This window comes from Xiphophorus hellerii, chromosome 16 (genome assembly GCF_003331165.1).
Source record: "Xiphophorus hellerii strain 12219 chromosome 16, Xiphophorus_hellerii-4.1, whole genome shotgun sequence".
NCBI lineage: Eukaryota > Metazoa > Chordata > Actinopteri > Cyprinodontiformes > Poeciliidae > Xiphophorus > Xiphophorus hellerii.
Genome location: NC_045687.1, coordinates 8629314 through 8643521, shown reverse-complemented (window position 1 = coordinate 8643521; position 14208 = coordinate 8629314). Strand labels below are relative to the sequence as shown.

General features: G+C 37.4%; 1 protein-coding gene across 1 annotated transcript in view; it reads left to right on the top strand.

Moving 5' to 3' along the window:
• Positions 1–13866, top strand: part of hs3st4 (heparan sulfate (glucosamine) 3-O-sulfotransferase 4) — an 87149-nt gene extending 73283 nt beyond the window's left edge. Inside the window, exon 2 of the mRNA XM_032588147.1 lies at positions 11885–13866. Coding sequence (XP_032444038.1) covers positions 11885–12539 — 655 coding nt within the window. The 3' untranslated portion in view covers positions 12540–13866. The remainder of the gene's footprint in view (positions 1–11884) is intronic.
• Positions 13867–14208: the final 342 nt, after the last annotated feature.

The following is a 14208-nucleotide window of genomic DNA, read 5'->3' as shown; positions in this document are numbered from 1 at the left end:
GTTTCCTTTTTTTCCACCCCTCCCAACAGTCTGTCTGAACTGTAGCAATCTCTGCCAGCTAAAGCACAATTTGGATTAGCAAAAGCCCGACTGATAGGTCAGCTTAGCTCCTAATGGTGCAGCTTAGTCCTTGTCTGCGTGATTATAACATTCTTAGCAGCCTATTTCCTCACATCCAGATGTTACAGCCCAAACATCCCTGTCTCAACAAAATCACTTAGTTTACAGGGGCATAAAAATCATACAGCATATTGTCACACACAGTTTGACATAAAAGCTAATTGTAACTGAGCGTGTTGTTTGCTATGATTCCATCGCTGCTTCTGGTTTTTTACAAATATGTAAATATTATTATCTTTGAACCATGTTTACAATTTGATTATGCAGAATCAAAGCACCATAAACATTTTTTTAAACATTTCGGTCACATTCTTCACTGGATTAAATTCAAAAACAAGATATGTGTCATAGCTTTCAGGAGGAATTTGCGTGTGTATGCATGTGTGATGGTTTGAAAGGACTTAATGAAATTACCTTTGCTTAAAGTTTCAAGGGTGTTTTTTTGTTGTTGTTGTTGTTGAATATAATTGAACATGGTTCTCCTCTCAGCACAATGTGATGATCCTCACTACAATCAATACTGCAGTGCAACAGGCCAGGAGAGGTTTAGAGATGTTAAAGGTTCATAAATGGTGCTGTCAATAATGGAAATAAGTTGAAAGGAAGATTACTTGAAAAGTCAATAGTTTATTCTTGCATGTGATGGTCTGAAATTTATGCAAACTATAGTGGGGGTTTTTTTCAATGACCTTTTTTTTTAGCTCAACTCTCACCCTAAAACACTTTTCTTAATCACTTTGACTAAAAACTTTGATGAGGTTTCTTGACAGAAAAAAAATTAATCTGCTTTTTTGTAATTAGGGTGTCTCTTCCACACAGCACACCTTTGCTTCATGGGTTCATGTGCTAGAGCAGGGGTCACCAACCTGTTTGAGACTGGCAGCTACTTCACGGGTACAGAGTAACACGAAGGGCTACTTGTTTGATACAGACATAAATTTTCTTGGCTCAGCCTTTATCACAATAGTATATATGTATATATATATGATTACATGCTGCCTGATCATATTAATGTTAGGGACTACTGAAAATAGTTATCAGTAATAATTTACTATGGCAGATATGGTTAATTGCTATTATGTGATCAGAAGTTCTTAGTTCAGAGTTTTAAGTTTGATTCCCTTTTGGAGCTTTTTTGTGTGATTCTAAATTGCCCACATCTGCAGCTGTACAGCTGTATGCACTGTGAGATTTTCCTTTAAATAAAAAAAAAGTTATTGTATTGTATTTTTTTTATTCTCCAACCCTCTTTACTATTAACAAAATTGTGGAGAGAAGAAAAAGATCTTTTGTGCCTAAATATTTTGTATATGTGAATCTGTGGGGGACAAAGGGCACGCCAAAGCCTAAATCTTATTGGTCAGTTTGCTTTTTCTGTGAGCTAAAAATGAATGAGTGGAGTTTGAACCTCCCGTTGTTCTAAGATCCCGCCTGAGCTTTTTACAGTGTGTGCGGTTCTGGCGGGTCGCCGGTTTATTAGCTTTTTTTGTGGTTTTGCGAACTTAAAAGCTGACGGGTCACCCGTTGGCTGACACCAGCAGATGTCGAGAAAAAATGTCCGACATATCGGAAGGTATGCAAATAACTACCACTGCACCTGACCTGCAGGAGCACACCTCTCCAATGTGCATCATGTACACGTCGCACAAAACCAGCACAAACCTAAACCACTAAAGCAGCGCACCCTTTTTTTTTGTTTTACACAAACAATGCTAAATAATAAAGACATGGAAGCGAAGCCTACTTGTGTGATCCATGGAAAGAGGAGGACGTTGATTCCCAGGTTCAGGTGGTATCAGACGTTCAAAGGAGGAGAAGGTGAAGCAACAATGTTTGCTTAATTTTTACTCTTTTGGGGAACGTTAAGACTAGATTATATTGTTTAACCTGCAGTCTGAGACGCTCAGGAAGAGCGGCAGATGTCAGCTAGCGGGTGACCCGCCAGCTCTCCAGTTCGGGAAACATCAAAGAAGCTCATTATCCGGTGACCCACCAGAACCGCACACGGTAAAGCTCAACCGGCATCCAAACCGCTCTTAGAACTACGGGAGGTTCAAACTCTGATCATTCATTTTTAGCTTACAGAAAAAGCGCCAACCTGCCAAATAAACAAAAGCAAACTGACCAATAAGATTTAAGTCTTGGCGTGCCCTTTGACCTCCACAGACTCAGATGTGCGCTACGTACAAGATGTTTTGTCACATAAGATCTTTTTTTTTCTCCTCAATTCTGTTAATTGTAAAGAGGGTTCGATAATAAAAATTTCAGAAATTATTCTTTTCTTTTTTTACTTAAAGGAAAATCTTAATTTAGGCAGAGTGGGTGCAGCCGTACAGCTGCAGGCGCTGCTGCCCTCCGATAATATCTGCGCAGTTCTGAACTTTAACCATAGAAAAGAGTTTTATGCATAAAGCAATTTATTTTAAACATTTTTTTATAATTTACTTTTTTTATTCTAAATATAAACAAATGTTATTACTTCAAAGTAAAAACATTAAATGAAATTATTTATTTGGCAGTGCTCCCTAATGACATTGGCTATTTTTAGAACTTGCTCCGTGACTGTTGGTGACCCCTGTGCTAAAGAGAGGTATGGTGGTTTGGGTGCTAATTGAATACACCAGCAGCACAAACAGACAGCAACCCCTTTCTAACCAGATGCTGCAGGGCAGCCAAGAGCTTTGTGAAAGCAGGCTGCAGACAGATAAATATTGTGCTGTTGAATGCTTTGTGTAATTCTTTAGGATCAGAAAACTGGGATTATCCAGCATTATTGTTTAATCTGAGTAATCTGGCTCCACTTCTTGCTGATTTTGCAACAATAAATGGTGACTTCATGCCACTATGACACTCTTTTCGATTCAGCTAACTACACATACCATCTGGACTTAATAACACATCAAACGTCTAATGGAAGAAAACTGTAAAGAGTTTGAAATTGACTTTTTGTAAAAGTTCTGAAATTTATTTTTATGAAGGTCTAACCAACATTTATATTGCCATAAAAACTGTTTAGGAAGGAAGTCGTTTCCCTAATGTTGGTTCTGTCGATCTTAAGAGCTTGAAAGGCTGATGCTGTCACTAATGTGAAAAGCTTATCAGTGTGAGCCAACAATCAAGACAGAGAGTGCAAATCCATTAGTGGTCAATGACTTAAAGTGTTTAGGAACAGAGATCTAAATTTAATAAAGTTGATAAGGATACCAAATTACACACTGACAAAGACTTTCTTCCCAGTGTCATTTTTGCTATCTTTTAGTCCTACCTCACTATATTCCACTACTGGCAGCCCAGTGGATATCAATAATTTAAGGTGAATAATTCGATGAACAAAATCCTCTGGAAAAGTGTCTTAGGATTGTGCAAAACAGTTGAACTGAAGGTGCATTGGCACTGCTGCACATGTTGTAAAAAGAAAACAAGGGAACAAGGTATTTATTGTTAAAATACTCTTTGTTATTCTTTTTCTTATTTAGCTTCCTTAATATTTGTTGAATGCAAAACACATGTGCTCAAGGACATATGAGATATATGTTCCTTACGTTTGAAAAACCATAATCCTAAATCGCATTCAAAGAATCAAAAACGTTAAAGCAAAGTGAGCACATCAATGGCAAAAATATAAGACAACATAAACATGATACACTGGCACTTATCATTCGAGTCCCACCATATTTAAAATGAAATATGTTGTTTACAAAGGACTATCAGAGCAGTCTCATAAATATGATCAAAATCTAACACCACACACCAGCAATCTGCCAGATAGAGTGACTGGCTCCCCTCCTCAGGAGAGAAAATCATTTCTGTTTGTCACATTTAGTTGCTGACCAGTTAACAGCTAAAAATCACAGAGAAAACATCTCACACCCTTTTTTGTTTTACATTTTATTTCAGAGAACTAAAAGCTGCAACACAAGTGAAGTAGTTTAATCTATGCATAAACCTCTGTGCACATAGTCTTCTTATGGACAATTTTAAGACATTTGTAGTAATAAAATAAAACTGCTTATGGTTTTATTATTGATTCTTTTAAATTACACTATTAATGCCAGGTATAAAAAAAATTCTTACATTATATTTATATATAGTAAAAGTACTTACTTAAGGGGTGTCAGGGCTTTAGTATAATAGTTAGGAATTCAAAGAGAACCATGTGAGATCGAAATGGAGGAAAGATCTGTAATGGTGATAGAGATTTTAGTATTTTTGTGAGCTGCTGTATACTTCTTGTGAAGGCAAAGACAGCTAAAATAATTCCATCTGTCTTCTAGTCATTTTCACTTGTTGTCCGCAAAACGCCCTGCAGCGTTCTCCTTTTGAGTGTCACACCGACCTACAGTAATGAAAAACAAAAAGGATAGGAAAATAGTGACTATGATTTCTATTTCATTGTTTAAAGAGTTTTACCAACATTTGATGCACCTAATATGAGGAGTACATTGGGAGAGTCACATACTGTACAAATAATTAATATTTATCTGCATGTGACGCTTAAAATTAATCACCTGCTTTAAGAAACAATGTGAATCACAGATGTGTCATTTGGGGACATTTTAATTAATTTGGCAATGTGCAATGGTTTTGTTAGTTTTCTTATACACAATTTTTGATCTTTCATCTTATTGTAATGTGGAATTCTGTAACAGAGCATTGTGTCCTTAGAAATACCAGAAACCTTCTTATGTTAAAGATTTATATCTCAGGCCGTTATAACAGTTAATTGGCAAGAGTGTCAACTAATATGAAGGTAGCACATAAAAAAATAAAATAAATAAATCATTGTTTGCGCGATTGTTCATTTGAACCAGTATCCCACATGCTGCAGTTAAACAGGTGCAGAGTTCTGTCAGCGGCCGACTTAAATGATTGGATTCAGCCAGTTTTCTCAGGCTAGCAAATCTATCATGTCCAAACTGTCATATTAATTGGTTCTGCTCAACTGAACAGGATCTGCTACATTTCCAGGATGTAAATTTCAGCCTTTGACTCCGATGTACTCAGGTGTGACTTTCAATTAGAGTAGCTTTTTTGTGCTTTTCTTTCAACTAATATGCATTTTGATAAGGCTGTAAGTGAATATCACTGGAGGAGGCAAAAAACAACAACAAATGTTTGTCCTTCATATGCTATAAAGTAGCTCTGGGAATACTGCAATCAGTGTAAAGAACAAAAGAACTGAAATCTTTGTTTTGTATGGACTTGCCTGTTAATTGTACTATTCCATTTTCTATGTAGCCTTTAAACTGTGTCCTTGGAAGGTGTCTGTTTTTGTTCTGACCACAAAATTAGCAAATGTGGTTGTTTTGTGATCCTCTGGCAAGGGAACTAAGATGTCATGAAAGCCTTTGTTTTAGCTGTGAATATCAGTGGGTAAGTATTGAGGTCAATGCAGATCAAACAGGGGGAATTTTATCCTGAAGTGCTCCCATCAGGACATCATGGGATAAAGTAAGAGGCAAACAAGTAAAGAACAAAAAAGAAGATAATCTTCAAGAAAAATGACACATTGAAGTTCTTCTACTGCACAGATGAACTATTATATAAGGATCTGTGCTTTATGTTTATTTCTAGATTTATGAGGAGAAATCAGAGCTCTTCTGTAGGCAATGATGACAAGATTAGAAACAGGGGTTTAAAAAAGGAAGAAATCTCCCGGTCTGGAATGCAAGATAAGATTGTTCACATTTTCTATCTGGATTTGATTGCATAATACAATAATTCCTGGCTCATACTATTAAGAACAGAACAATGAAAATAAATGGCATGTTCCTAAACATTCGCTTTATTTCCCCAATTGTCTTAATTTATATCAGTCTTCTACTTCCAATGGCCATCTGAGCCGAGCTTCAGATCTCAGCACTACAGTCTGGTGATGCGAGCATAGAAGTACCTGGCTTATCCACTGTTGGAAGTGGGAAGGTCTTTGGGGGAAACTCAGGAAGAGAGTAGGGAATAAGGTTTTGATCAGGACCAGCTGTCACTGTTGTCCTCAAATATTCAAGTCCACAGTTTTTGCAGAAGTACAAGATTATGAGCCTATTTAGAGAGAGGAAGGTTTTTGATGTTTTAATTTGTTATATTTTTTCTGCAGTGCAACATGTATAACATTGCTAAAATAAATGCAATAAAAAATAATGTTTTAAAGGTCTATGCCAGTATGATTGACACTCTTTTTTCCTACAAAAAAAGAAGAAATGCAATACATGCATTGATAGCAAACATATTCATATGCCTTAACTTTTTTCTCATTAAGTCAAATACCCAATATCTCAATGCATTTAATAAGGATTTTATATGAAAGACAAACAAAAAGTGACTTTATTGTGAAGAAAAAATGTGGTTTAAAACTGAACTGTAATTTTTACAGCTATGTCACAGTGCAGACAGTAACTGCATGTCTTCTGCATCTTTCAAAGCGTTAATGACGTCAACTCCAGAGCAACGACAGTGCTAAAAGGAATATTGCTGCTATTATAACACAGCTTTGCCAGACACCATTGAGAACAGTAATCTGCATAAATGTGAAAATAATTTGCTGCACCGTTCAGAGAATCTTTTGCAAGACTGGAGAGAAACTGCATGAAGGTCTAAAACACAGCAAATGCAATCATGTTTAATTGCAAACAAGTAGGTCAAGGAAATAAAATGGAACTGAAAACCTATAACAATTCTTTGCTTCTAGTGAAATCTACATTGTTACTAGGATCATATACCAATGATTTTGTGATCATATGTTCAAAAGAGCAAGGTCAGTATGTCCTAAACATGTGATTTGAGAACTGGTTTGCTGCTGTTGAATCATTGCCCAAATGATGATGCACAAGAGTGGTATTGCTTTTTGATCAGTTGAGTTTATTCGGCCTCCAATGTAAAATAAAAAATAAAAAAATTAATGGAACACAGAAAAACTATATGTATATATATATATATATATATATATATATATATATATATATATATATATATATATATATATATATATATATATATATAATATATATAGTGTAAGACAAAGTGCCTGTACTTGAAGCATGACGAGCGGTCTTGGCCTGATTTTTCTGCCTCTTTCTCACTGCTGCTCAAAAGCTGTAGCACGCTGATAAAATATTTAATATGCTCTATCATATTGCCTCTTTTCATGTCTTCAAATAAAGAAAAAAGAAACAGTGTTCACATCTATTTTTACACATATTTAGTTTGAAAGGCCATAGGATTAAACTACTAAGGCAAAGGATGCTATATAGAAGATGCAGTTTTTAAAAAAGCCAAGAAATAAATTGACAGTGTGTAAAGATTGCGATGGAAAATAAGGATAAAAAACCTTAATGTAAATATCGGCGAGGCAGTATCCTTTTAATCTTGGTAATGCAAGAGTTGGAAAACCTCCCTCTAGTCCAAGTTTCATTCCTGGAGTCACAAGAGTATTTTTATTCATTGATTGACCAAATAAATAATCTTCATTAGCTCTCCTCCTTTCAGAATATTACAGAATTACATCTAGTGAGTAGCTTTAAGTCTTGACCCCCAAAGAAATACTAACACAATGCTCAAGTGCTGAGGTCAGATCTGCTGTTACTTTACCCCGCTCTGATAACTTTCCTCCTCAAACATGTAAGCATCCATCGTCGAGAGCTAAGGAACAAATTATTCATTTGACTAGGTTTTGGGGGAGAGGGGTTTTCTCTTTTTTGCCCTGAAATGATTTTTGTTTGTTTGTTTGTTTACGTATGCTGCTCTAATCACAAACATGTCACTCCTGGGAAATTATTTGTGTTATTCATTGCAAGCTGCCCACCATATCTTCCCCTTCAAATGTCCACATTGACTTCTGTTTAGAAATGGATATTCAAACCCCTGATTGATACTGTCAGTACTACATTGGATAATACAATAAAAAATTCACATACTCCTTAAATCTAAATTGTTTGCCTGCAGTCAAAGAAAAAAAAATTACTGACAGTGTAGCTTAGAAAGAAACATATCTTGTATATAAAATGACTGAAATGTCTTTTTTTTTCATTTGTGATGAAATGTCTTTCATCACATCAATCTTATTCTATACTACAGGCTTAAATGTAATTCTATCTTTAAAAATAAGATGTTCTCTTTTACTGAGTCAGTATATATTTACTTTTATTTACATTTACTAAAATGAGATGCTTGTATTTCAGTGAAACTTTCTCCAAGTTATGCACTTCATGAACTTTCAGGCTTGTTATGAGTGTTCTCCTGTAGAAAAGTGGATTCTAGTTGACATTACACAGAGGAACTTTAACCCACTGATATTAAACAGCTAAAATTTGATCAATACAAATTAGAGGGGGATTTTCATTTCCCTGTCTTGCTTTATCATTTACTCACAAGTAAATATGAGCTATTGGCATCAATAGAGATCATAGAAGACGGACTAGAGAAAGTCTAGGTGAGAGCTCTGCGAGGGCATAAGAAATATGCTTCTAAATGTCCATATACGTACAAGGTAAAGACTTCAGGAATCCGAAGCAGCTTCATGTTCCAGTTGCCACAGCTGGTGTTATTATTAAAAGCTATGTTGTTCATGGAGCAAGGTTGAGGAGATGCATAATGTGAATGGTTAAAAAAAGAGTTAAGCAAGCCATCTAAGACCTTCTAAGCTTAGCAGCAAGGTCACTTCCTGTCACTATCTATGTCATTTTAAACCATTTTGTTAATTTTATTTGCACTCCATCAGTTGATCCTTCAATATTAAAATAGCAAAACATTAAGATTAAGGAAAAATGTATGTATCCCATAGTGACACGGTGAAATATTACATGTTCCATTCTTGATCCTTATATACATAAACTATTCAAACCTACAGTGTATCAAAGATGACACACATACTTTAAAAACCTGACAGGATGTGATCTTCCTCAATATACACTTTTTACCCATAAATACAAATACATAAACTGGAAACTGTGACACCAGTAGTTTTGTATGCAAATAATATGCAACCAAATCAGTAATAAAAAAACAACTAAATGTGATTTGTGATCACCATGGCATAAATAATAGTGGATGCTATTAAACATTTGTCAGTTTCAAATTGTTTCAGAGGAAGTAGTTTGTTGTTGTTTACTGTGGAATGGTACCAACAAATTTATGCATGTCTGTAAATAAGGACTTGGGCATCCTCCACAATCCTTTTTGGTGTGGGTGTTTGGACATGGAGGAACCTTGATTATCTACCAAAAATCTCTCTTAACAAACATAAAAATGTAATATAATTGCAGTTATTGCATATTCTGAATGATGAATCAGCCTTTGGAGATGACTGGGCATCCTCCAGGTTTGAATTGTACAAACAGTAGATGTGAAGTGGATTTTCCAGCCAAGTTCTTGTACACAACCCTAATTCAACAGGGGAAATATAGTTTAAAAGAGTAACATAGTCTTAATATTAATGTATTGCTTAGGTTATTATTTTCCTAAATGTAATAAAGTTTTTGCCAGCAATTCTTGATGAATGACTCATGCTTCTAAAGCACGGAGCATTAAATATTACTCATTAAAGAGCATGGGGCTCCATAAGTGTGTCTTCACACTTCTGTTTGCTATGTAAATAAATATATGGACATGTGAATGTAAGAAAATAAATGTTGTGTGTTATATTCTCAATGTGAAGCAGTAAACAGCAGATGGCCACGAAGGCCTCTTTAGCGCTATGGATTTTATCTAACTACCCACCTGAATGACCTGTGCTTGAGCAGAGCAGCTGATGCAGAGAGAGGAAAAAAGTGAGAGTTAACTGTTTGCTCGTGTTTACTTCAGTTCCACTAGACTGCAAGGCCAGAGGAGACATTTGCCATGCATGAAGAAATTAGCTTGTTTATCAGCGTTTTGATTTCCATCCCGCCTCGCCATCCCACTGACATTTTAGACGTACATGATCCATGACTGATTCCCAATCAAAAGCACAATGACAAAGTACTTTGCTTGTGCCGTTTCCATTGTTGTATAATTAAATGTTTGACGATAAGCACTGAGCATGATTAGGAAAAGGGCCTTGTTATGTACATGCTTTAAAAAAATAACCTTGAACAGTGCACATCTGTCCTGTCAATTGGACATGCTCCAAAGATTGCCAGTGAGATATTACACCTCATGTCCATATTGGTTGCTTCAAGGTGATTTGAGGTGATATATTAGAGTTTTATTTATTTTTCCACTCCATGTTGATGTTGCACCCTCAGACCTCCCACTGTACTTTGGAGTTGAATAGCAGACAGCGCCAAAGTCCTTGAAAGGTTACAAAAATCTTTAGCCATTCATTACTCTAGGGGGAAGGGGGTGGCGAGTGAGGAAATATAATGAAAACTAATACTCTTTCTAGTCACCAAGCTATCTGTAGATATGTTTGATATCCCATTACAGGCCCAGAAGTAACCACAGTTCTATACTGTCAAGAGACAAACATAATCCAGAGGGAAATTACCCATCAGGAAGGCAATACTGCTACTGAGATGCAATTACCAGGCCACTTGTGAGACTTTCAGCCCAGTGTCCATGGATGAATGTGTGTGAGGGGGGTCGATATGTGCATAACAGCTCTTATGTTTAGCAGACTAAATTGGATTCTTTCTTGGAGAACAGTTAATTTAGAATATGTCCAAGATGCAAATGATTGATGTGACTATATGGTAACAACTGTGGGTTTGTGGTGCAGGGCAGTGTAATGGAAAAAACATACTCCTGCAAGAGGGGGATGGGGGGGGGAAAGCTTTAATACTAGAATGATGGAGAAGTTCTTGCAGACTTTCAGGATGGCTGGCTGGTTGTGCACACATTTTCAAAAGCACAGTCCTTGCTCCTGCTTCATTTTACACCACATCAAAAAATGAAGCAGGAGCTGTGTTCATATGTGTTAGTTGTTAAATAATCTGCATGTCTCACACAGGATTTAGTGTACCAATTTAGCACTAAATCACATAGCCTACAAACAAAGAAAACCACACGGATTGAAACGAACATGAGTGTAAACATTTGATAAGGTTTTGCCCATGGCAATCGCTATGCTTTATTATTGACATAAAAATGTAAACCACAGAAAGGAAATTTTCCCTTGCTCTGTCATGCTGTACATATTATTTTACAGGCCTGGTGAGCTGAACAGAACATTTAGAGCAACTGCAAATAGCTTCCCATTACCCCCCCAAATAAATATCTCAACTTCAGGCCATTGCCAGCAAACTAGGAATCATTTCCTTTAATTTGATAATTAATTATAGCTGCCTTCCATGTAACCTTATATGTAGTACAGGGGGGAAAAAAGAGCTGCTTTCACCTATTGCAATGGAAGTACATGTGGGTAAGAAATAAAACTGCCTGCACGGAGTTTGAGCCTGGCATGCATAATAAATGTATGACAAAACAATACCCCAGGCACCCCAGTATTAATGATATGCAGTGAACTCATTATTAAAGTTCCAAAACAGCTCCTGGAGTAACACAGATGGAGTCAATTAAGCAATGAGCATACTTGCTTGCCTGCCGTTTCATCTTCCTTCTTTTATCTCTGGCATATTACTCCATGGATGTAATTAGCTGTATGTTTCTCCTTACAACATAATGTCCAGTGATAATACCAGTTCTTTTCCCCTTGTAATTTCAAATAATACTCTGCTAATAAATGTACAAAATTTGCTTTCACCATGTCCTTGGGTGTTGTATTTACACTGCGAGAGGTGTTGGGAATAATGTTATCCTAAGCTGCTCTTTTTTGTGTTCTCTCTGTTCCCAGAGACCTGATGCCTTCTACGCTGGAGGGGCAAATCACCATGGAGAAGACACCCAGCTATTTTGTGACTAACCATGCCCCCAAGCGCATCCACTCCATGGCCAAGGACATCAAGCTTATTATTGTTGTGCGTAATCCTGTCACTAGAGCCATTTCAGACTATACACAGACCTTATCTAAGAAACCCGAGATCCCCACCTTTGAGGTTCTGGCTTTTAAGAACCGGACGCTGGGGCTTATTGATGCCTCTTGGAGTGCTTTGCGTATTGGAATATATGCACTTCACCTGGAGAGCTGGATGCAGTATTTCCCTCTTTCCCAGATGCACTTTGTAAGTGGGGAGCGTCTGATCGTGGACCCTGCCGGAGAAATGGCTAAAGTGCAGGACTTCTTGGGCTTAAAGCGGATTGTCACAGATAAACACTTCTACTTCAATAAAACTAAGGGATTCCCATGTCTAAAGAAGCCAGAGGACAGCAGCACCCCCAGGTGCCTTGGAAAGTCCAAAGGAAGAACTCACCCCAAAATAGACCCGGATGTGATTCGGCGGCTGCACAAGTTCTACAAACCCTTTAACATGATGTTCTACCAAATGACTGGCCAGAACTTTGAATGGGAGCTAGAGGAGGACAGTGTTTCTCGTAGCTCTCAGGACTAGCATGGCACCGCTGAGCCACACCACCAGCCTTCTCACTCAAACAACCATTGTCCCACTTCATCTTAAGAGAGTACTTGAGTGCCCCAATCAATCATGGCTCTCCTTGCAGTTTGTGTATCCATTAGCAAGAGTTTACTGACATGCTTTTTCTTGAAGTTGGCAAATCATTATTGTGTATACTAAACATAAAATATATTTATATTTGTGTAAATGAGATGATTTATTCATTTTGTTTTTAAAGCATATAATTGATAAAAATCACATTGACTATGGCAATGCATGTGATGAGTTAAGTGTCCTTACCTCATAAGCCCTAAGGGTAAACTCTGCCCGTTTCTTCTCCCTTTACTTTCCTGCTATTTGTTGCCCTCACACCCACTCACCAGCATCCAGCACAAAAAAGATATTCTATTTCAACTATCAAGGCCATGAAGTGCCCTGTATTATTTTTTTTACAAGGTCTTGCTGCTTTGGAAGACAGAAAGGAGAACATATAAAGTACTATTTTACTTTGACATGAGCTCATCCTTCATGTTGACCATATTGTGAGTGGAAACAAACCTTGTAAGTTTACCAAAGTGTTCACTTACTCTGTTCTGCCACTGCTCTGGTTGCTTGGCAATTAATAATTGCACAAAAATTCAAGTGACTAGCTAGATCACACTGGCCATCTTTCAAGTATTGGATTTTTTCAGAGCAGTATTAAACATTAGCATACTGATGACCGTACACTTTAATGCAAAAGTTTTTGTTGCCCTGTTTTAATTTTAGAAACGAGTCCATACTTTTCTTGGACATCTGCCAGAACCTAGCCAGCTAACTGCTATCCTTCTGTTTTCCTTATGACCCTTCTTTTGTCACATAATACATGTCAACAAGGGGGAAAAGCAACACCGCAGGACCGAGCAGGAGTTTGTTACCAAACATCTGCTGCAGCACGGTCCTCTGTCATTAGAGATTAATGGTGTGTTAAATAAACTGCTGCCGCTGGAACAAAGTCAATGTCAGACAGAATTTGCTGTCAAGGTAAAGCCACATACAGGCCCAGGTAAATTACCAAGCCATTACTGTATGTGCTTAACTTGAACGAGACAGTTTCTACCTGGTAAATGTGGTGTAACATGAAGTTTATTAGCAAAGGCATGATCAACAGGGTTTTGCTGTGAAATTAGCCATTTGCCCAAGCACTGAAGCACCATAACCCATCACCTTATTATTTTTTGTTTTGCATAACTCACTGTGTGTCTGTGCTTTGTCTCTGAACTTTTCATCAATTGAGACAATCAATACAGTCAATGAGTCAATAAATACAGTCTGCTTCACATCACTGGTTGCTACAGCTATGATGCATTGCTCTCTTAATTCTTCTTGTTCACTTGCCATGGATGGCTGGATTGGTTCACTCTCTGCAGACCTCTCTGTCACCCCGGGGAGGCCGACACCAGCAGCTACTTACACAGAGCAATTGATTCAATCAAAGTAAGCTCCGCGCTGCCCTTTACAGCACCAAGCCTGAACACTCACCTCGGAGTCGCGCCATTGCAGAGTTACAACTTCCACTTTGAGGCTTTTCTGTGCAGCCCTCCCTTGGTGTTTTCCTGACAATCTCTCAGCACTTTTACCTCATTCCCATTTCTCTTCCCCCTCCTGTCTCTCTGCTCACATGTTC